This window comes from Carcharodon carcharias, chromosome 11 (genome assembly GCF_017639515.1).
Source record: "Carcharodon carcharias isolate sCarCar2 chromosome 11, sCarCar2.pri, whole genome shotgun sequence".
Taxonomy (NCBI): domain Eukaryota; kingdom Metazoa; phylum Chordata; class Chondrichthyes; order Lamniformes; family Lamnidae; genus Carcharodon; species Carcharodon carcharias.
This window is the reverse complement of record NC_054477.1, coordinates 108,589,860-108,614,939: the sequence shown is the minus strand read 5'-3', so window position 1 is coordinate 108,614,939 and position 25,080 is coordinate 108,589,860. Positions and strand designations below refer to the sequence as shown.

Sequence of the window (25,080 nt, the reverse complement as noted above, 5' to 3'; positions counted from 1 at the left end):
CCACTTGCTAAATGATGGGCCCTTAATTAAGACAAAATCTTGTAATTAACAAGCCATACCAAATGAACTCTGGCATTGAATAGACTTGGTTCCAAAGTGGAAATTAGGCCAATGGGGGTTTTGGGGGGGGGGGGGGGGTGGTGGCGGAGAAGGGGGATGTGGATTTTACTTTTGTGAAATGCCAGGAACAGGAGGGGCCTCATAGCATGTGGGAAACCTGTGTGTATGTGATATCAATGACCTGTTCCCTTGAACTGAAGCTGCCTGATTGACAGGGTTAGCTCCCAATTGCCTGGGAGATGCCACGGGGCAGACTTCAGGACTAGGTAAGTTTGAGCCCTAACCTGAAAGATCTGATCCTGGGAACAATCCTATCATGGTGGGGGTGGGGTGGGGGTGCAGATGGTGGATGAGGAAGGAGGATTGGGTTTGGGTTCCGAGGCTTGAGGGATTCGAGGCCTTAGTTGGGGTAGGAGGCCTGAGGTGGTCTGGGGATCTATGGTCATAGATCGAGGCCAGGGGCAAATCAGGGATCGGAGACAAGGGTGTTGGGTGGGGTGGGGCGGGGGTGAGGGGGTGGGGGGTGGGGGGGGGTTTGCAGCATGGATTTGGGACCTAAGGGCTGAATTTTCCTGTCGGCGGGCAGGGGCAGGGCCCGCTCGCCAACGTGTAAAATGATGCGTGGTGGCGTTGGGACGTCATTTAGATTGCCAGTTCGGCTGTGTGTTTGCCAAACTGTCAAAGGCCTATTAAGGTAATTATTAAACTAATTAAAGTTGTTAAGAATGCTGCCTATCCAACCTTAAGGTTGGCGGGCAGGCGAAGAGCCCAGGTGGCCTTCGCATTTTTCATGAAACCTCATCCGTGGGCAGGATGAGGTTTCATGAAGGGTTTGTTAAATAAATTAAATTTTTTGAAAAAATGAATATGTCCCAGCTCATGTGACAGTTTCATATGTCTGTAAAATTTTTTTCCACTTTTATTAAACTTCCCACAACTTAAACTAATTTTTCTGAGGCACTACCGCGAAAGAGCGCAGGCCCTGAATACCCCCCGCCCACATAGGGACCGCACAGCGTTTCCAAGCGTGCGTCACGCTGGGCGGGCCTTAATTGGCCAGCCCATGTAAAATGGCGGCGCCGAATGCATTCGCGCTAGCTCCCACCCTGGCACAACCCCCCCAACGGGGGAGGGAAAATTCTTCCCTAAGGGATCACAAGTCATGGTTAATGGGGGAATCAGAGGCTGGGGGAAGTGGGGGACTTGTGGGTTGATAGCGTAAGGAGTCAAAGAGCTAAGTGGGGAAGTTGGAGGCTTAAAGGGTGAGAGTGGTGGGGATATCAGAACACTCAGAGGGGTGTCGATTGCGGGGAGCTGTCAAGGCAGGTATGCTGGATTTAGCAGGTAAGTAGAACAGCGTTTATCTCCTGGATCCAGCAGTCCATGATTTCCTGGAGCCAGTGGGTTCCCAAAGCCAAGGGAACCCATTTGGTCAAAGTTAACTTTAAAATGATGGATAAATATGAGGCTTTCAGTCTCATTCTAATACTTAAACAAGCAACCTGCCTCATGGAAGTGGGTTGAGCTGCCCATCGCCCGATCCGTTCTCTATTAAAATTGGAAGTGGCTGCTATGGAGAAAGCTTGGGGTTAGAGTTCAGATTTTTAACACTTTAACCTCCTCCCTGACCCAAACTTGCTCATTTTTGGGGGTTAAAATTCCTCCCAATGCTGTGAAAAGATTCAACCACAATAACATCTTGGAATTTCAGTAAATCTAACAAGCAAAAGCTATTTTTAAAACTTGTGTTTATAATTTGATTAATATATTCCTAAAATTGTAAGAGTTTGTGCAGCGGGTTCTCCCAATCATCCTTCAAAACTTTGGGGTGGTTTTTCTAGTAATTCCTGTTTATTCTTCCACCAGTTCTGATGGATGAATTGGAGAATGTCGATGGAAATTAATCCTCATAGTGTGGAAATTTCTGCTGCTGGTGTTATATCAATTTTTAATGCATTTGTATTAAATTCCTCACTCTGCTATTTAAATGTAGATATTAAACATCTGGATATTAACATTCCCATGAGTAATTCCTACCCTCATGTTGGAAAATGGATGAAAAAACCTTTTTGATTGTCAGCCAGGGTTTATGATTTGCTTAACTGTTTATATAAAGCTACTACTTAAATTTCAAGGAACAAAGGTTTTCTTGGAGAGAACGTCTACTGCATTCACTTCTGCAGCTAGCTTGCTGTCCTGCTGTAGATAATGTTTTCAGCATTGCATGACACTTGCAATTCCAATACTGTTCGCGTCAGAAGGTGAAAATTTATAGTTCTGCCTGCAGAAGCTGCTTTCATTGCGATGGTCCCAAAAGATTTTACTGAAAGGGTTATGAAAAATGTAATCTTTGGCAACTCTTTATAGCATGTCTCCTGAGATCAAGATTACAGTTCATTCAGCTGAAAACTTGAATCAATCACTGCAGCAGCATGCTAACATGCACCCCATTAACTCTTCATAAATGGCACGCAAAATGTCAAGATCAACAAAGTTGAAGGGCATGTTCAGCAATGTTATAATATTCTGATATATATACCTTCATTAAGACCATAAATGTTTGCCTGTTTTAAATGGGAATAAAATGATACCTTTTAAAATTATGAATGGTTTTTTACAGAGTTGATAGGGAGAAAATGCTCCCACTGACAGGAGGGTCAGTAACCAGAAGGCACAGGTTTAAGACAATCGGCAAAAGATCCAGAGGGGAGATGCAGAGAAATGCACTGCCTAAGAGGGTGTGGAAGCAGATTCAATAGTAACTTTCAAAAGGAAATTTGATATATGCTTGAAAAGAAAGAAAATTGCAGGGCTATGAGGAAAGAGTGGAAAATGGGACTAAATGGATATTCCTTTCAAAGTTCTGACAAAGGCACAATGGGCTGAGTAACTCTCTCATGTGCTGTAGTATTCTAAGATCTTAGATTTGTGGACAATAAAACTTCAGCACGTGACTACCTTGAAGAAAGCTCCTGTTACTTCGATTTCATACCAGTATAATTTAACAATATTACAATCTCCATTTTTTAAGGTAGAAAATTATATGTTCAGATACATCTCCTGAAATGCTTTAATTCTTATTACATAGCCAATCTGACAGGTGACCTTTTATCAACATTGAAAATGTCCTTGGTATTTGGAGGGCACTGCGCAGAATATCCATGTATAAAGCTGTACTTGGCCTCAATGGACAGCAGAGCAGTCTATGTTGCAGCATACATTGCTTTAAGGCAATTATCATGGTCAAGAAAGGCAGTCTGGTTTACCAGTGCAGCATTTTCAAAGAGACGCAATATCCAATTTTCTAATGTATTGGCATAGCTTAAGTTTTACTTTGAAATTGCCTGTAAAGCTAATGCTTGATAATGAAGAGATCTGTAAAATACTAAATCTTTCAAAATGATCAGAAAATTTTAATATTATTCATAGGTAAACTTGTGGTCATCCAAAACTCTGCTGCCTATGTCTTAACTAGCAGCAAGTCCCATTCCACTATCACCTCTGTGCTAGCTGACTGACATTGGTCCTCAGTCAAGTCTTGAATTTAAAATTCACATCATTGTTTTCAAAGTCCTCCATGGCCCTGCCTTCCCCAACTATATAATCTCCTCTAGTCTCACAACCTTTTGAAATATCTGCATTCCTTTAACTCTGGCCTCTTGTGCATCCCCAATTTTAATTGCTCCAGTGTTGGTGGTCTTGCCTTCAGTTGCCTACGACTCAAGCTCTGGAATACCCTCCCTACACCTACTTCTTCTCTACCACACTCTTCTCCTTAAAATCTACCTCTCTGACCAAGTTTTTCATCATCTGACCTAATATCTCCTTATTTGCCTTGGTGTCACACTTTGTTTTATAATGCTCCTATGAAGCATCTTTGGACATTTCATTTCATTAAAGGTTCCAGATAAAGTTGTTGTAAGACTTTTTCTTACATTTGTACCTTTTAAAAGATAGCAATTAAATATTGCTATCCAATATCAGTACTTCAGTTTGGTAGATAGTAGATCCCGCTCTGGTAATTTAGGAATTTGAATTCAGGTTTAAAAATCTGGGAATGAAAAGTTGGTACCAGGAAAAGTGACAATGAAACTATCAGGGTGTTGTAGGAACTCATTCTGGGCTATAGGACCAGTTCCATACCAATGTGGTTGACTCTTAACTACTCTCTGAAGTGGCCCAGCAAGTTATATCAAACAGCTACAAAGCTTTCAGATTGCATGTGCTCAAAAAGAAGGCTCACCTCCACCTTCTCAGAGCAACCAGGAATGGGTAATACATTACAGCCTTGCCAGCAATGCCAACTACCTGAGAATGAATATGTAAAAAGAATCCTTGGCATCAGTAGCCTTTGCTATGAAACTCTTAAAAAAAGAGTATCTGTTTTGGATGAAAAACCTTAGATTGTCCGAGATTTAGCTTCCTGCTCCAAATCTGCCTGAACTTGTGTATTGCAAATGGGATCATGGTTCCCCTTCATGTTTGATGGTCTTCTTCAATTAAGTTCAATCAGAAATTTTAATCTGAACAAATATTGAAACCAGATTCAGCCATAAATTAAACTTTACATCTTTAAATCATTTTCATACCCTGCTATAATGTGATCAGAGTCAAAACACATGTAGAAATATATCTTAGCTTACCTATCAATTAATATAAATGTAATATTGAGTATTAGCAATGAATGGAATTATGTTATGACTTCGACACCATTCAAGCCTTGCCACTAACCTAGACATGATTATTATACTGCTGGGACACTTCGCGCAATGAATTTATTAATAGTCCAAAGCATCAAAAACATTTTCAGCTAAATTGAGTAACAGCTAAAATATAGATAGACACTTTAATGAGATAAGGAATGCAGGCTAAGTCTATATAAATATTCAACATTGTTACACCTGTATTCTTATCATAAATTAACATTATACTAAGTGTGCATTATTCTGCAAATGGATAATTTTACTGTCATCTGTATTAGCTCTTAATACTTAGTGTCTGATTCTAGAATTGTCAGATTCAATTATTTACAAGTGAATCATTCATAGTGCATGGCATATTCAAGACCTGTAAGATAGATGGTATCGGGAATGGCATAATATGTCATTTTTAAAAATCCTTGAAATTTTTGTCCCTTTTTCTGTCACTTCCTTCCTTCAGGTCCATATTTTCTCAATTAGGTGGATGGAATGGGATCAGTGGTGACCATACCAATGAATGCCATCATTGCTGCTCCTTGATTGATTGACTGTGGAAGTTTTCTTCTGCGGCTATGGGTAATGAAATCATAAATCTTTATAAATAGATTTACAATTTCATTACATATAGCACAGAGAGGAAACCTTCCCACACAAGGAACATTTAAACTATGTAAGAAGGCCCACTCTTCTGTCAACTTTCCTTTCATTCCTCAGACAACCAGGCAGACAGAAGTCAAAGTCATCCTCTATAAGGAATCTGAGTTGGGATTTTAGTTACGACATTCAGTAATAGATGTAAAATACAAAGTAATATCCAGCATTTATAAAGAACAATGGATTGGTCAGGATTAATTATGGATATATAGACATGGCCCTGAGTTAGAGTGGACATGGAACATTACAGCGTTTATATAAAATACTAATGTAATGTTGCACCAATTAAGTTTCATATTCATTGTTCCTCATTACCATGAAACACTTCATCTGTGTAGTTAAACTCACCTTAAGCATCATGGGGATACGTATAACTACCTCTTTTGAGAGTACTTGATATATGTGGGTGATGGTGTGTTATAGATCACACAGGGAGTTTGGCCTGCTGTGGCAAAATGTACTTTTTCATCTATGTTGTCATCTAGAGCTATGGATAGTGATGGTAGAGGTTTCAACTTCCTTTCCATCACATGGCCAGGAATATCTCCCACTCTTGCCACTGACATGTGTTGGAAGAATTTACACCTTCCTTGACCATCAAGTCTCAGGGTGGTACTCTAACCTTGGACTTCTGACACAGAGGCAGGGATGCTACCCACTGCATCACAAGACCTCCCTCATATAAGTACCAACATCTAAAACCAATTCAGGATTGCATGGAAATTCACTCCAACAATTCAATCACATAACAAAGCTATTTGTAAAAATATGTTTGTTACTCACTACTAATATAATCATTATTGGTGCAAAATTCGGTTAGGTAGCACCCGTATTTTCGATATTACGGATGCCGCTCTGGTACCAAAATGGCACCCACACTGTGCACATATACTGCTGATGTCAGCCACGGCAAATTCCATTTTAAATAGGTCATTAGTGCGGGAGCTGGGAGCGATGCCAGAGGAGTAATGTGGCTGATCCTAATGTCAGTCAGCATGTACTGCTGATTTAATGCCAGCTGTGCCACTTTGCCTTCAGCATTCCAAATAATGTTCTCTCTTAATCAAGCATAGACTCATGAACATGCACTCAGCAGCAGGAAGACCCTCCCACTCCCCAACCTGTACTATCTAAAGGGATCATCAACAAGTTTCAGTTTATTTGCTGGTTGATTCTACTGAATGTTGCTGAGTTAGTTGAAGCGTTTGGTGGTTTGTGCTGCTATTTAAAGTTCCTAAGGGAGCAGCATGATGCGGTAAAAAGTTTGCCATTGACTTCAAGGGTTCTGCTCAGACCATTTGGTCTCAGTCCTGGATCATGTAGTCACTTTGTGTATGGCCTGCTGCATAATAGAGACAACAAACAGAAGTGGCACAAATGAGGACAAGTTACTTGGAGAGGGAGGAAGAAGAAGGGAGAAGGACCCTCATATGGAGGCCATATTCACCCACAGCAATTTTCAGAAATCAACCTCGGTAAAGAACAGTGTTTCAGAGGTCTCCACTTCATTAGGGAGGTGCTCACAAAAATCTGTCACCTGCTGCTGACAGAACTGCAGCCTCACAGCAGGACAAGATGGCACAGCCTGTGACTGTGAAGGTGACTGTGGCCATGAACTCTAATGCATTGAGCTCCTTCCAGGCTGGAGCAGGTGATAATTGTAACATCTCCACTGTTGTATAAGGGTCCATAGGAATCCTGTTTGCAAAGAGAATTAAATACGTTTGTCAAAGAAAAGCAGGCAGAATGAGCCGGTGACTTTGCCAATATTGCAGGCTTCCCCATAGTGCAGGGTGCATTGACCGCACATAAGTTACTTTGCAGGTATTACATGTCATTTCTAAGACCTCCTGGAATCAGAAGAGATTCCACTCCCTCAACATACAGCTGATGTGTGACCATATGCAGTGCATCATGGAGTTCAGTCCCTGTATACTAGCAGCAGTTATGAACACAAGATGCCTTCATTTTGTGGCAGTTCACTGTAACATCATTTGAACCACCACAAAAGACCAAAGCGTGGCTACTGGACAACAAAGGCTATCTGCTGACCACTTGTCTCATGACTCTGGTTCGCAACCCAAGCACACATGGGAAGCACGCATATAATAAGAGCTGTGCAGCCATATGGGATCTGATCAAGAAGAACATTGGGGTGCTTAAACATGCTTCTGCTGCCTGGATCATTTTTGGGGGAGACATGCAGTAAAGGCAAGAACGTGTTTCAAGGTTCCTCATTGTCTGCTGCATGCTGCACAACCTCACCATCATGAAGGTGCAACTCTTGCCACCAGGTAGACAGTGAGCAGTTGAAGAAGAAGAAGAGACAACCAACCCAGCCTTTTTGATGTGGTTGCCGCATTAGATTGAGAAATGATTAATGAGCCAGGTTCAGTTAACAGCTAACAGTGCAGGAGTATTTACCTAATAGCGAACACCATATGATCAAGATCAATGCCATGCTTGAAAGGGAGAAATGTGAAACAGCTAGTGCGATGCTAGATTTTAGGTAAGGTTGACTTCAACGTGATGAGCCAAAGACTATTCACAGGAAACAGGCAAGTCTAATAATGGGTAAAATGATACAAGATCAGTGTCAGTACAAGTTGATGTGATACAGAAGCAATTTATACCCCTGAGGGGCAAGAGCTCTAGTAGCCAAAAAAAAACATGGATGACTAAAAGATAATAGGCAACATAAAACTGGAAGAAAAAGCATACAAAAATACAAAAAAAAACACAGATCCTGGTGAATGAAAAAGATACAAAGAACAGCAAAGTGTGACAAAACAGATATTAAAAGCTATGAAAAGGGAGCGTGACGAGGGATATCAAAATCAACACAAAAATTTCTTAGAATTATATTAGGAAAAAAAGGATGGTCAGGAGTAATATGGGCCCCTTGGAAACTGATAAAGGTGATACTGTTAATGAAAATAAGGAAATAACGGACATACTGAATAATCACTTTGTGTCAGTATTTACAGTAAAGGAATAGGTCAGCGTGCCAGAAATCCCCAAGAAATAAATATTGGCTTAAGGACAAGGATTCTTCAAGGTTAATGTTAGCAAAATAACCTCAATGAGGAAAATAATAGAAAATATAGAGTGATAAATCCCCAGAACGAGATGTTTCCATCCCAGAGTTTCAAATGAAATGGGTGATCTATAATCTTTCAGAGTTCTCTCCATTCAGAAATCATTCCTTTAGATTGGAAAATGAACATGACACTCTGCTCTTTAGCAAAGGTGGGAGACAAAGCTGAGAATTATAGATCAGTTAGCCAAACATGTGTGGTTAGGTAATTGCCAGTTTATTATTAAGGATAGGGTGACTTAACACCTTGAAAATTTTCAGCTGATTAGAGAAAGCCAGCATGGATTTGTAAGGGATAGGTCATACCTGATGAAGTTGATTGCATTTTTTGAAGAAATAACCAAATGAATGGACAGGAGAATGCAATATAAGTGGACTTCCAGAAGGCATCTGATAAAGAGACTGTCAGCTAAAGTTGAAGCTCACGGAATTGAAGCCAAAGTATTGACATCGTTAGGAAATTAGCTGAGTGGTAGGAGACAGAGAGTAGGAAAAATAGGTAGGTAATCTAATTGAGAATACGTGATTGGTGATGGCCTGCCCCCTGTTTTGGGCCATCAACTGTTAACTGTCTTTAATAATGACTAGGAAGATGAGATAGAAAGTGCATATCCAAATTTGTTGATGACAAAAAGATAAGCACTTTGGAAGCAATGTAGACAGAAGCATATAATTACAAAGAGAAAATGATAGATTAAGTGAATAGGAAAAACTGTGGCAAATGGATTGCAATGTAGGCAAATATGAGGTCACCCATTTTTGATTTATAAAGGATAGGACACGATACAATCAGTCTTGTCCAACTGGCAGCCCGCAAGCTGCATTGAGACCTGAGAAACCCCTAGATGTAGCCCATGGAGCCACTGTTCAAAAGCCAGTAAAACTGGCCTGTAAGTTCAAAATACAGGTAAGTTAATTTCAAGGTTTTGCAAGGGGCTACTGCACTAATCACACGCCATTGCTTTCCTGCATTTGCAGCTGATAGACTCACTATTGAGAGAATGAGGGAGAGAAACAGTCTCTGATTGGAGGAGGGGTGAACACTGGGAGCCATGAGTCTTCTGAGGGCTGCCAGGCCCAAGGGAAGCGAAGGTGTGGGGAGGCTGGAGCCCAGGGAGCAAAAGTACGGCAGAGCTGGAGGCCAGGGAGGGCCAAGTTTTGGCGGGCCCTGGGAGGGCCAAGTTTTGGCGGGCCCTGGGAGGGCCAAGTTTTGGCGGGCCCTGGGAGGGCCAAGTTTTGGCGGGCCCTGGGAGGGCCAACTTTTGGCGGGCCCTGGGAGGGCCAACTTTTGGCGGGCCCGAGCAGGATGAAGTTGCAGTGGTCCCCAGTAGGCCGAAATTGCAGCAAGCCTGGGCAGGATGAAGTTGCGGTAGGCCCCGGGCAGAGTGATGTTGCTGAGGGCCCCAGGAAGTGCAAAGTTGCAGCAGGCCTGAGTGGGACAAAGTTGCGGTGGGCCTGGGCAGGGCGAAGTTGCGATGGGCCTGGGCAGGGCGAAGTTGCGATGGGCCTGGGCAGGGCAAAGTTGCGATGGGCCTGGGCAGGGTGAAGTTGCGATGGGCCTGGGCAGGGTGAAGTTGCGATGGGCCTGGGCAGGGCGAAGTTGCGGTGGGCCTGGGAAGGAGATGGTGCCGTGGTGAGTATGTGGGAGTGAGAGGGTGAGTGAGAGAGTGAGTGTGTGGGAGTTAGGGAGTGTGAGAGACTGAATGTGTGTGTGGGTGTGAGAGGGTGAGTGAGAGAGTGAGCGTGTGGGAGTTAGGGAGTGTGTGAGACTGAGTGTGTGTGTGGGAGTGAGAGGGTGAGTGAGCAGAATTTTATGTCCTGCGGGCAGGTGCATGCCCGACCCGACTGAACGTAAAACAACGCGAAGATGTCAGGTGAGCCACCCGGTGTCATCGCGCACTTGTGCGATATTTCGGTCAACAGGCACGCGTGAGAGTCAACAGCGCACCTGCCGACGATTAAGAGGCCTGTTAAGGCCATCAATATATTAATTGACCTGGATTTTTCACAGCTCACCCAAAATTACAGTTGGCGGGTGGGCGAATCTGCCAGGCGGCCTTTGGATTTTTGTGGAATCCTCATCCAAGGGCGGCATGAGGTTTCCGCTATTAATTTAAAGAAAATAAAAATGTTTGGGCAGAATTTTTATCATCAATATGTTTAGGTGAGTGATCCTTATAGGTGGAAATTTTTTTTGGAACTTTGTAATGTTTATTTTTGGCTTTAAAATTCTTCTGCTCCCTGAGGCAGCTCTCTGCCTTCAGGGAGCTTTCATGGCATGCTCACCCGCATAAAATTGTGGTCAGGGGCTGATTGCAGGAGGCAGCCTGTTTCCTGGCCGCTCCCGGGCCTGCCCACCCAATGACGTGAAAATCCTGCCCAGTGTGTGTGAGTGTATGTGGGAGTAAGGGTGCATGTGTCTGTGTGTGTGTGGGAGTGAGAGATAGACAATGTGTGTGTGAAGCGAAGAGTGAGAGAGAGAGAGAGTGTGTGTGTGTGAAGTGAGAGAGAGAGTGTGTGAGAGAAAGAGAGAGAGTGTGTGTGGGAGTGAGAGAGTGTGGGAATGAGAGAGTGTGTGTAAGTGAAAGTGAGACAATGTGTGTGTGTGTGTGTGTGTGTGTGTGGAGGAGAGAGAGTGTGTGTGTGTGAGGAAGTGAGGGAGAGAGTGTGTGTGTGTGTGTATGTGTGTGTGTGAGAGAGAGTGTGTGTGTGTGTGTGTGTGTGTGTGGAGGAGAGAGAGTGTGTGTGTGAGGAAGTGAGAGAGAGAGAGAGAGAGTGTGTGTGTGTGTGTGTGTGTGTGTGTGTGTGTGTGTGAGAGAGAGGGTAAGTGTCTGTCTGGCTTACTCCCAATCTCAGGTTTCTTACTCACTGGCCAGGATCTTACATTCAGCGTGCGGGGGCAGTCCTGACACACTGGAAATAAAATGACGCGCGATGACATTGGGCGTGCGTCTTGGACATCATCGCGCTGTTTTGTTCAGTGGGCGCATGCCGGAGTCGGCTGTGCGCTCCGCCAATAATTGAAAGGCCTATTAAGGGCCATTAACGAAGTAATTAATTTCAAGTTTACACTGCCTGTCCAGCCTTACAATTGGTGGCCTTTACATTTTTTTAGGAAACCTCATTCATGAGCGGGATGAGGTTTCCAAAAGATTTTACGCATTAAATAAAAGCTTTTTCTGAAAAATAAAAACATGTCCCATCTCATGTGAAACAGTCACATGAGGGGACATGTTTTATTCAATTTTTATTGCATTTATTTATCTTTTTCAAAAGTGCTTCAATCTCCCTGAGGCACAGGTCTACGCGAAAGAGCGCTGGACCCGACTCTCCTTCCTCCCCCAACCAGCACAGATAGCGCTCTGCGCTACTGCTTGCGTATTACACTGGGCAGGCCTTAATTGACCGTCCCGTGTAAAATGGTAGTGCGGAGCTGATCGCAGGCAGCGGTCGGCTCGGCAACCGACCCCGCCCGCTCTGGCTCTCCCTGAGCCCTCCCAACGTGGGAACAATTCAGACCACAGTCACCACCACGCCAACACATCGACATAGACACACACACACACACACATACCCACTCACAGTGCCTCAAGGAGCAGACCTCCACAGAATAAACAAAACAACAAAAACGCTGCAAAATATGTCCTGCAGCACAATCAAGCAAATGAAAGAATACCTCAGAAAAAAACAGTCCCCAGATATCTCTTTTTTGTATTTTGTTTCCCCACGGAGATTTCATCCTACCCTGGATCGAGGTTTGAGTAAAAATGTAAAGGCCGCTTGGCCGATTGGCCCGTTCACCAACCGTAAAAGTGGACAGGTCATGAAAAATCGCTTTCAATTGGGTCCTTAATGGGCCTATTTGTCCACTTAATTGTCAGCGGGTACACTTCAGACTGCCGCGTGCGCCTGCTAGGCAAGTGATTGCGCGAATGCGTGATGACGGCGGGAGGCTCGCCTGACATCATCTAATGCTATTTCATAGCCGGATGGGTCAGGCATGCGGTCACCCACAGGATATAAAATTCTGGCCCTGGAGTCTGAGGTTAAATTGGAAGGAGAGATTACACAAAATAGGGCTGATTTGAGTGCCATTTCCAAGGTATGGAGGGGGATAGATGGGGTAGATTGAGAGGAACTATTTCTGCTGGCTGGAGAGTCTAGGACTATGGGGCACATTTTAAAAATCAAGAGTGAAATTTGGAAACATTTCTACACATAAAAGGTAGCAGAGGTTTAGAATGCTCTTCTGCAAATGGCAATTGATACTAGATCAATGGTAAATTTGAAATCTGAGATTGTTAGATTTTAGTTATTCAAAGGTATTAAAGGATGAGGGGTAAAGACAGGTAAATGGAGTTAGGTCATAGATCAGCCATGATCTCATTGAACATGCTCGAGGGGCTAAATGACCCACTGCCATTCTTATGTCTGTGATGGAGTTATCGGATTATGATACCAGCAAATACAACCTTACTTCCCCATTCACTAACAGTCCCACACCTTCCCTTCCCTCTTTTCACTGACCATCAAAGTTTGGCCAAGATGATGCAATATAAATCACCACAGAAAAAACATTTAAAACCAACTTTAAACATTAAACCATCAAATATTCCATACTAAAATGAACTAATTACCTTTATGCAATCTATTGGTGTCTGTCTTGCTGGTGCCTACGCCTGGCTTAGTACTCTTTTGCAGTGCTACCCTAGTGGTTGCAACATGGTTGATGGAAGGCTGCTGACTTTCAGTGAGGGAGATTGCAGATTGCCTTGTAGCACAACCTTGAACAACTCTGGCACTAGAAGGTGTGGCTTTTGACTGTACCACTTGGGTAAGGGTGGCAGCAGTTTGGCTGACAGAGTAGCAAGGGCACAGTTAGAACAGGGGTGGTTGTAGGATGAATACTGTCATCCTTAGAGACAATAGCAGGTTTGTTCTCCACGAAGTCACTGCCACTCCCCTGGGGTGGTGCCTCAGCAATCATTCTAATCTGCTAGGGAACAGAGTGCTGCAACATGGCTGGTCCATGCTAGAAAGGGTAGGATCCAAGCTTTGCACAACGTTCTGTTGAATGTTGGTGTCAGACCCCTCCATGCTCCTTGACAGTGGCTCCAGGCTTTCTGGCTGGCCTGCAAATCTATCAATTATTTCTGTGTGCATACCCATCAGCCTTTTTCTGTAGGCTTCCTCAAGGAGCTTCACCTGGATCCTCTGCAGCCGACGTGCTGTTTGACCTTTCCCTCCGGTGGGGTTGGCACCTGCCCTATCCTTTCCTGTGCTCTGGCTGCAGGTGTTTCACCATGTGCAGATCGCACCTCTAAGCTATCCTTGAAATTACACAGAGTCAGCATTGAGTTGCTGGCTGTGAGTGTGAGAGTGAGTGACACCGTTACTGTATTGTAACTGTCTTCCTGCTCTTCCATCTGTCTTGTCAGGTTGCAGTCCTTGGGTATCTGAAAGGTGAACAAGGGTAAAGTCGAGGAGTGTGGTGGCAGGGAAAGCAAGAAGTGCATGCTTGTAAATCGGAAAAGATTGCAAGATGAGTTGAAAGTGCGATGTGAGGTTTAGGTATGAGCATACTGTCGTCTTCAATGGGTTCAACCCCACAGCTGCCCTGACTTCAGTCATAGATGCTTCAGTGATGCCCCAGCACCATCTTCCCCTACTAGGGTAAGGACATATAGCTGCGCCTGACTGCACCAGTTAAATTTTGCTGCCTGTGGCTATCCAACACGTTGTCCTCCAAGAAAGGAGGAAGCGTATTGGTGAACGCCCTGAAAATTGTTTGTGCTTGTCATGGCTGGATAGCTGTCAATGTGTGCAAGCTGTAAGATGTGGGTGTGAAGTTTGCAGCAGTGCTAAGTGTGTGAGGGTGGAGTAGCTATGAATGTGAGATATAAGTTGTGGTTGATGGAGATTGGTAGATGAATGAAGGTGGGGGCTGTGGGGGAATGGTGAACTGTCCAACGTATAAGGCCAATGGTTCAGTTGTAAGCATATGCCATTTGAAGATCCTTCCACCTTAACCACTCTTGAAAGGTCACTGACCTTCTTGCAAAACTATAACCAGGTCTTTGAGGCTACACTTCTGATAATGACCACAATAACTAGTTGTCCCTACTGGCTTTGTATTGTCTTCCTGGAGGGGTTCTTGGTCTCCTATGGATAACAAACCTCTCTCCTTCTGTTCACCTCCTGCACCAAGAATTCCAATGCTGTGTTGGAGAACCTTGGAGCATGTTCTCAGCCCTGGTATGCCATCATTCCGTGTTCTTTGTGTTCAGACATTCTTTTCCAGCCACTTCCAGCATGTGCTGCAGCCAGAATGCACTTTTCTCTGAGGAGGCATAAGCCCAGCTTTAAGTGGTTCCAACCTCATATGAACTTTGAGGTGGGCAGCCACTCAACAGTGTGATTAGTGCTGGCTGCTAGTTACAATCATGGTAACGAATAGGCAGTGCAAAGGTTTTGTGTAAACTGCATGGGAAGGAATAGGCGCAAGTTAATTATGCATCGCAATCTATGCGCCTATTTTTAGTTGCTATCCAATGTTGTCCCTATTAAAAATCTCCCAGCAAAAGTCTTTCTGTGTATGACTTTAAAATGTTTTTTTTAAAGGAGTGTATGAGAGATGAATACTGGTGAGCAGAACATTGCTTGATTTTGCTAGGTTGACTTTGCTGGTTGTTCTCCAGGCCACGGGTGTGACACTTCCACAGCCCACACTGCCTGACATCCATATGGCTTTTCTGAATAAGATAATAGTGTGCTGAATTCTGGGTGGTTAGACATTATGAACTACTGTCTATTCAGAAAGAATTGAGTAACCACTAGCGTATTTTGTTTTGGGCCTTGCAGAAGACAAATAGAGGAGATTTTCAATCTATGGCCCTGATCAATGTTAGAGGATCCAAGGTCAAGTCTCAAAAGTGAAAGACACTGTGTTAACCTGTTCCACCCAGTGACTTCTTAATATTTAAACACTTTCTGATGTAACATCATTGACACTAAAATTAAGAGTTTTGATAAAAGTAATCCTTCATACAAGATGATAATAAAATTCTCAGTACTTTTGTCTGAGGCATAAGAGTCTGCTCAATTACAAAATCCCTTCTGTAATACTTTGATTCAGAGACTGGTAGACATAGTGAGGTTTTGATGTTTATGAGTGTTGATATTGCCTCTGGAAATGTGACTAAGAATGATTTGTGTTGCAGGTTTACTGATATTATGCGCGTTTAGATTCTGGACAGATTTTTCAAATGTTTCTGTGAGTATAATTTTGAACATTACAGATATCTTTAGTTGTTGATCTTGGTACAATGATTTGTAAGAGCGATCTGTGTAATGTGATTGAAGGATAATGTTAAAATCCATTTTTGACAGAATTCTTCCTCGTGATTGATTAGATCACTTTTTAACTTTGCCAGCTAGCTTTATCCACTGCTATTTAAATTGTTCCTGTCTCATAGAAGTTCACCTGAATGTTACAAGTCAACTTTAGGATCCTGAGGTTAAACCCCAGGAAGAAAGAACTCTCAGACATTTATCCACATGCAACACAATATCAGCAGGTACATCACAAATGTTGTATATCTCAAAACTTCCTCTTGTCAAAAGCTTTGCTTTCTGGGAGCCTGGGATTTGGAGAAGAGAGACTATGAGAGAGAAGTGTATTAGCTTCAATTTGTATTTTCAAATCATTTTCCAACTTTAGATTTTACCTGTGCGCATCCTCTGAAATATTTCTCTTCAGGGAGTCACAAACACACAATGGCAGATTATAAACTGATCCTTATCAGTTTGTTTTCCATTTGAATTTTTGAAACATTTTCAGTCAGCTTCTTTTGTTTTGTTTTGATCCTTCAATTCTGTTTCAACAGTCTCTGTGTTCTGCTGTTTTCTAAGTTCTGTTCGTTTGAGAAACTCTCTGGCTCCATGGGAAGCAGGATAGTGAAAAGAGAATATATAGTTTCACCAGCTTTAACAGCATAAGAGATTGGTCCATTTATTATCGGTTCACATTCTTCCTATTTTTTTATGCCTACAGGGAATGTTCTAATGATTTCCTTTAGTTCATCAGGGCATTTGTTACTTCATTTCTCCCTATAGGATGTTGGTCATTAAATTTTCAATAGAGATGCAACATTCTTCATTTTCCTGAGTGTTTGTTTCCAGAAGAAAAATGTCTATTTCCTCATTTGTAAACATTTGATGCCTACTTGTCTTGACAGCTGGTTGACTTGATTGCAGCTCCATCATTATCTTTGCAGTCACTCTTTCAGAGAAGGTCCTGGACATTTGCTTTAATTATGCTTTGTAGGTCACATTCAGGTAGTTCATTGTCAAATGTACATATTATTGTACCAGAATCCATATCTAATATCTGATATCCATGCTGAGAATTTAGCTTAGCACTTATTATGTTTAGAGTAGTGAAGTGACTTGTGAATATTTATTGTGATAGTGAGGTTGGCGGAGAACATGCAGGAGCTAGGTCATGGGATATAACTTAACAAGCACACAAAATCTCATGTTTCGAACCATAGAATCCTGGAATGATACAGCGCAAGAGGACAACATTTGGCCCATCATATCTGTGCATGCTTTCCCCACAGCCCTGCAATTTTTTTTCCTTTTCAACTGTTTATCCAATTCCATTTTGAAAGTGACTATTGAATCTGCTTCCACCACCTTTGCCTACAATGCATTCCAGATCATCAATTGTTGTGCAATTTTTTTTCCTTTATGTTGCCTCCAGTTCTTTTGCTTCGCACTTTAAATCTGGTTCATTGACCCTTCTGCCACTGGAAACAGTTTCCCCTTACTTTATCAAAACACTTCTAAAGTTTGAAAACCACCATTAAATCTCCCCATTAGTTATCCTGCTCCAAGAACAACAACTTCATGAAGTCTGTTATCCCTAGGTTAATTCTAGCAAATCTCCTCTATTCTCTGTCTAAAACCTTGTCATCCTTCCTAAATTATGGTGTCCAGATTGGCCACAACGCTCCAGTTGGGGCCAGATCAGTATTTTATAAATGTTTAGCATAACCTCCTTGTTTTCGTACTCTATGCATCTATTTACATGGGTTCTGTATGCCTTTTAACAGCCTTCTCAACTTGTCCTGTCACCTTCAAAGCCTTGTGTATGTACATCCTCAGGTTACTCCATCCCTGCACACACTTTAAAATTTTACCATTTAGTTTATATTGCCTGTCCTCATTTTTCCTAGCAAAATAAATCCATTCTGTGCTAAATTTCATCTACTATGGGCAGAATAGTCCCAGATTTGCACAAAGTGCGCTAGCGGACAGGTAAAATGACTTTTACCTATCAGCGCAAAGGCAGCTTTTCACGCTGTATCGTCCTAATCCCGCTGCGTTAATTATGCATCCCAGAGAAACATGCCGTTTCAATGGCAGGTGGGCTCTGGTTCGCCCGCCACGCCATCACTTCGCTGCTTCAGCACGCCAGGTGCCATACTTAAAGTCTACCTGCGTGCACACCTCTCAGTGCTTCCAGCTCATGACTGCTGCAAAAGAAGACTAAGAAGAAAGGCAAAAGACTGCAGCCACAAGCTTAAATGATGCGTGCCTCGAGTGCCTTTTGGATAAATATCTGACCTCTGTCTGGCCAAGGGCATCTCGCTTGTGCTCTGTGATCATAGTCCTACCATGGAGATGCAGCCATGAAACTTTAAAAGCGTCTGATGCTTTGTCCACCTTCAGCACCTGAGCCCTTCAGGAGTACAGCGTCACAGATACTGAAGAGATGGGGGCCAGCCCCACCTTAAAGGTGCTGAGAGCACACAGAGAGAATGACAAAGCTCTGTGATGCCTACCCACAACATTCTGGCAGCAATGACAAGCACCATCGAGGTGCAGGCATCAGTAATGTGTCCAGGGAGTGTGAGGCCGGACCATCACTGTGGTCTGAAGGCAGCACATAGCACAGGAAAGAGACCCTGAACTGAGACACCTGCCTTTATCTTGTGCAGAGAGATTTCACATCTGAGTGACACAAACACTGCTCATCAGAACAAGGAGCCATAGGCAAGGAGACATTCTTGGGAGTTTATTGACAATAGTGAACATTATGTATGAGTGATTAACACCCATGCCCAAGCTGTGCAATTACATCTTCTTAATCTCCCTAACCCTGCCACTACATCTTGGTGCTCCCAGGACATCCACAGTGGAGTTGGAGGCAGCCTGCTGACTGCTACACCCTGTCAGTCATGACATTGGCGGGCGTCCTCTGAAGGGCCAAAAGCTGGAGGGCCCCAGCCTACTGTGGGGTCTTGCTGTGTGGCAGTGGCACCCTCCTCAGCCTGTGAAGCTGGAGTCTACTGAGGTCACAGGAAGAGGGGATTCAGATGGACCGGACACTCGTGGAGTCACCTGGATGGATGGTCCCGGGGGTACACCTGCTGATCCTCCTCCCTATGGGTGCCCAAGGGCCCCTAGCTGACTCCTTGAGGAGAAGGGGTAGTTGGACTGAGATCTAGCTGTCCTGCACCCCTCTCGCATACACACTGTTAGAGGCCAGAGATGGCATCAGAGATTGAGTTGAGTCAGCGCAGCAATATAAGACTGACATCCTGGACCAAGGTCTCCATGACGGCTGCCATCCTACCAGTATTGACCTCGATGCATTGGCATGCCGGCACTATCACCTCAGCTTGAAGGCAGACGGACTCCTCCATCATACCTTACAATCTGAGGAGTGCAGCAGACATCCCTTCCTGATGTTCTCGAGTTTGCCTTTGCAGCTCCAGCAACTATGACATGACCGAGTTCAGAGGCTCGTCATCTGACTCGGACTCAACAAATTTGTGGTCTCCAGCAGTCCTCTGAGTGCCAGGCACCTGGGAAGTCCGTGCCGCCACCTGCTGCGGATCAGACAATCAGATGTGCTCACCAGGTTTTGATCCCAAGGCTACTGTAAAGCTAGGTCCCACCAAGGTGTGTGTCTCTGTGCTCGTAGAGAAGCTTGGAAGATCTATGGAGTGTCCTCATTGCATGTCATAATCATCCTCCTGCAATTGAGCAACTATTAGCACCTTCACTGCGTCTCCATGACAGAAGCATTCTCACAGAAAGTATGCATGCTGCCATAAGCCAGATTGGAGTCAAACATTCACAGATGAAATGTGAGGATCTATGGTGTCTCCTCACTACTTGTCGTCATCATCCTCCACAAATCTAGCAGCTATGAGGTCTCCTGGATGCGCTTGCCTCATCTGACCAGTGCGAGGGCATCAACCCCGTCATCATCACCTTTGAGGACATTCTCACCCTCATTCCTGTCGGCGTCCTCCTCATCGGAGGAGATCTTCAGCTCCTCCATCTCCTCCTCAGCCAGCTCAACTCCCAGTTGTAGCGCCAGGTTGTAAAGGGTGCAGCAGAAAACAACAATGCGTGACACCCTTTGTGGACTGTATTGCAGGGATCCACCAGAACGGTCTAGGCACCAGAACCCCATTTTCAGCATCCCGATGGTTTGCTCCACCAAGTTGCGAGTTGCAGCATGAGCCTCATTGTACCTTCTCTCGGCTGCAGTCTGAGGCTGCTGCATGGGTGCCATTCGCCACGTCCTCTGTGGGTAGCCCTTGTCCCCGAGGAACCATCCCTGCAGCTTGTGTGGACCATGGAAGACTTCAGGGATCTGTGAACAGCTGAGAATGTAGGAGTCGTGCACATTTGCTGGAGACCGTGTGCAGACTTGCAGGATGTGTTTGTGAAGGTCACACACCAGCTGCACATTCAGCAAATGGAATCCCTTGCAGTTGACACTGTTGATTGCGTGTTGCGATGGAGATCTGAGCGCCATGTGACTGCAGTCAATGGCACCCTGCACCTGCGGGAAACCCAAGATCTGGGTAAATCCAATCAGTCTTGCATCCTGGCTGTCGTGGTCCTGGGTGAAATGCACAAAGTTGTGTGCCTTTGCGAAGATGGCATCCGTGACCTTGTGGATGCATTTGTGGTGAAGGCTTATGATATCCTACAGAGGTCACATGTGGAGCCCTGAAAGGAGTCACTGGCATAGAATTTGAGCAAAACAGACACTTTCACAGCCACTGGCAGTGGATGCCCTCCATGTACCCGTGGCGCCAAATCCTGCAGCAGGTGGCAGATGTGACCGACCAGCTCACTAGACATGGGCAGTCTTCAGCGACACTGGTTCTCGGTCATCTGCAAGAATGAAAGGTGGCATCTATAGACCCTGGGTCTAGCTAGGCACCAACCAGCAACAGCTCGCTATGGCTCTTTGGTGGTGTGTACAGGAGCCCCAGCCGTCCCTTCTTGCAGAGGGTGCTCACTCTGTCTCTGTGCAGCCATTCTGTTCTCCGTCATCTTCGCTCCCTGTAAGCCATGAGGAATACAGCTAGGTCACTAGGCTCCATGATCCTGACTTACTCTTCCTGCAGGATGAAAGAGAGAGACGCGTGGGTTAGCATGGGTGTACTAAGCACCTGTCTTGGTTAAGTCTGAGGGCCCCTTAACGCATCCCGGAGAGTGCTGGCCACCACTTGAACTGCCAGAGATTAATGTGCTGCATGGCTGCCTGAAACCCCAACCACCTCTGCCCCACTCCACCTGACCGATTGGCAGCAGCTTTGCCCACTGGACTGCATGCTGTGCTCTCAGCTGAGGCACAGGCATTCTCTTAACCTGCACTGCAAGGCTGCACTGTTAGGAGAGACTGGTCCAAACTGGGATGATGACATTGCAAGGGGCTGTGAGCACCTCCAGCAGTAGCTGCTCCATGGCCAGCTTTAGTGAGGAGATTGTACAATGTGCCCAGTCGTCCAACTGTTCTGCAGTCCACTAAAATGCTCATTACTTTGCAGCCTGTGCTGAGGGGTGAAAAGCTCTGGAGCACTTGGTGGCACTTTGATGCCTCTGCATTGCTTGAGTGGGCAGAGAAGCTAGAGGCCCAACTCCAATCATATCAATGTGGCTGCACCTGAACTGGCTCAGCTGCAGAGGAATGGTCACTTTATTCAAGGTTTCCCTAATGTGTGGCTTCCCTCGCCCACCATCCTGCCCCACCCCGCACTTGCCTGTGTGCTACCTTCAACTGCAGGGCAGCCCTTGGCCCCCCCCACTCCCCAAGTCGCCTCAACCGCAGGGCAGCTCTTGTCCCCCCCCCTCCAAGCACCTCAACCGCAGGGCAGCCCTTGCCTGCCCCCCACCAAAGTCGCCTCAACTGCAGGGCACCCTAGCCCCCACCAATGCATCTCAATCGCAGGACAGCCCTTGCTCCCTCCCCCAAACGCACCTCAATCTTGAAGTCCAACAATTGACCCAGGCGAGCGCTCTGCAATGTTACTGTGCACTCACCTCCGCGTTCTCCTCAAAGTGCAGCCCACCAAGTGCGCGCCTTTTATATGCAGTTGTGAAAAAAGTCGGGTCGGCAGATATTCCAGCAGGGGGATGATTCTGGCAGGCTGGGCTTATAATGATATGCAGATGTATTACAATGAGGTTCTCAACATCCGATGGAGGGAAACACAGCCTGCATCGGCGAATGGAGCGGATGATCGCAAACTGATTTCACAACATCATGAAACTGACTTTTTGCCTTCTCACCATATTGTCCTCTCATGCCACCGAACATGCCCGACACCAGCAGACACAGAAAATCCTGGCCTATTTGTTTACACATTTCGCCAGTCTATCTACCTACGTCCTCCTGAAATCTGTGATTGTCCAACTACAAACTTTGAAATTGTTTCCTGGGTACCCAAGTCTAAGCTGCCATTATGTATCATTTGTGAGCTTACTGGAAAGGACGTGTTGCTGTTTTGAAAATGTAAGTAGGCATTGAGAATTACGTGACTTATAGGGACATAGAAACATTTGAAGAGGAGCAAGTTATTCAGCCCCTTGAGCCTGTTCCACCACTCATTAGATCTTGGTTGATCTGTACCTCCATTTTCCCACCTTAGTTCCCTATCCATTATTACACTTATCTAACAAAAATCTGAGTACTGAAAGTTCCAAATGACCCATTATCCACAGAGTTTTGCAGGAGAGTTTCAGCTTTCTACTATCCTTTGTGTGAAAAGGTCCTTCCTCATTTTGCTTTTAAATGACCAAGCTCTAATTTTAAGATTATATCCCCTTGGTCTTAATTCACTCACCAGAGGAAATATCAAATTCTCTTAACATAGTAAACACCTCAATCAGATCATCTCTCAATTCCCTGTACTCAAGGGAATACAGTCCAAATCTATGCTGTGTCGATATTCATAATTAAACAAACTATGCTTGGTCACCAATATATTGATAATAGAAAACATATCAATACAGTAGATCCTTGTGTTTGTAGGGTTAGGAATGGGGTTGCCTAAAAACAAATTCTGATTTGGATTCCTTCATGGTCAGAATTATTTTTTTGTGTATCATCATGTGGTAGAAAATACACCAGCCATATGAAACTACTAAATCCAGAGACCAACAAAGACATCCAAATTTCAAATGCATTCAGACTGGGTAAATTTGAAATCTTTAAATAGAGAAGAAACCCTCAAATTTAGCTAAGGTTCTGTACATGGTCATTTATTTTTAACTGTTGTTTGGTAGGACAGAACTTGAGTAATGTTGAAAAAGGGCACATGTTGTTGACGCTTTTTGTCTTGCACTCAACAGAACATTTTGCAAGAATACCAAATGTAAAGGGAACAACAATTCATGAAAAGAGAGTGCTGACTGGTTGGCAAGTGGACTCTAAGTGATAGAGGCATTGCCATGGAGAATGCATCAGTTAACTGATAACTGACAGTTAACTGCCTAGCTTTGTTTAAAAGTGTGCAATGTGGTGCACTTATGTGTGCTAGAAGCTATATATATATATACATACGGCCCGGTTCTTTGCCCACATTATGCCTGTTTCAGCTAAACAAAATAGGTGACAGCTATTCTCTAGTTCATTCACTAGGGAAATGCCTTGACCAATCAGAGTCAACCTGCCTGGTTTGAATTTAAACAGAGCTTAACAGTTAACTGTCAGTCTTCATTTAATTGATGCACTCCCATTGCAAGGCTTCTACCAATCAGAGTCCACTTGCCAACCAATCAGCACGCTCTGCTCATGAAGTTTTTAATTGTAGTTCCCTTTATATTTGGTATTCTCGTGAATTGTCCTGATCAGTGCCAGACAAAAAGCTTTGGCAATGTATCTCTTTTCAATAATACTCAAGTTTTATTTTTAGTCAGCTGAGAATATGGGATGTCACGATAGGGTTGCATGGTCTGAAAGTTACTTACAATATTCATAAGTCATGATTGTTTTGCATATACTTGCCTCACTATGCAATCTAAGTTGAAGATCACTTGCACAGTACAGGACACAAAATTTGAACGAAGTAGAAGACAACATGAGATAAAATCAGTTAACAGTGGCTACGTGATACCATGCTTGGGTGTTAAAAACCTGAAGATTGTGGAAGGGAAAGAAGAGTGAAGGTGATAAGTAGCTTCAATCACATGAAGTTGCAAAATCAATTTTACTTAAGAGAGCTACATCACTTGGAAATTGTATTCCGAAAGATGAAACCTCCATGGAGCCAAATTGGGGAATGTCCTACATGATTGCAGTCAATGTGTTTGCTATATTGTTAGAAATAATTTTGTCTATGGACAGTTATTAAAGTAGGTGATTAAAGTAGAATTATACCCATATAAACATGTTTGTTTATGCACTGTTTAAAATTTAAAATTTGTTTCTGGCACAGATGCCAATGCTTGTCTAGGCTCTGTTACTGGATTAACTGCTATGCAGAATCTTTGTAAAATAATCCTAAATGCATGCAAGACAATTCAATACTTACATGATAGGGGTTTTCTGCATTGAAAGTAGATGGAACCCCTTCTTCTTCTGGAATTGTGTCATTTACTCTCTGTGCTGGTCTTGCATCCTGAGCTTGGACATCAGTTGTGACGATGTCAACCTCAGCAGGTGCTCCCTCGATCTGATCATATTCATCTACCACATAGGTATCGAGCTCAAAATTGTTATAGTAAGGATCAAGTATCTGAGGTCTCTCATCGGCCACTGATCTTTTCTTCCTTTGACCTTCTGTGAACACAGCAGGAATTACAGGGCAAATTGACTAGCCTCAAGGAAGTTTTCTTCTTAAATGTTAAAAACAATGTTATCTGTTTTTGGGACCTGGGTTGAAGCTGGCCCAGATTAATGAGACAAAAGTATTTGATCTCCATTGGCTATGTACTATTGAAAGTACCACCAAACTGAGAACAGATTTTATAGCACTTAAGGAAACTATGCCAGATCTTAGAAAAAGTTATCCATTTAGGCACAATCCCCCCTGCTCTTTCCACATAGCCCTGCATATTTTTCCTCTTCAGGGTATTTATCCAATTCCCTTTTGAAACTTATTGTTAAATTTGCTTCTGCTGCTCTTTCAATGCATCCCAGATCAAAACAACTCATTTCATGAAAGTTATTCATCCCATCTCTCCACTTAGTTCTTTTGTCAATTATCCATAATCTGCATCCTCCGGTTACTGACCTCCTGCTAGTGAAAACAG

General features: G+C 43.9%; 1 protein-coding gene across 2 annotated transcripts in view; it reads right to left on the bottom strand.

Moving 5' to 3' along the window:
* The window catches only part of cnmd (chondromodulin), a 70,182-nt gene that overhangs the window by 4,690 nt on the left and 40,412 nt on the right, over positions 1-25,080 (bottom strand). For both annotated transcript variants that reach the window (XM_041199504.1, XM_041199505.1), the window contains exon 6: positions 24,360-24,607. In XM_041199504.1, the coding sequence (XP_041055438.1) occupies positions 24,360-24,607 (248 nt within the window). The remainder of the gene's footprint in view (positions 1-24,359; positions 24,608-25,080) is intronic.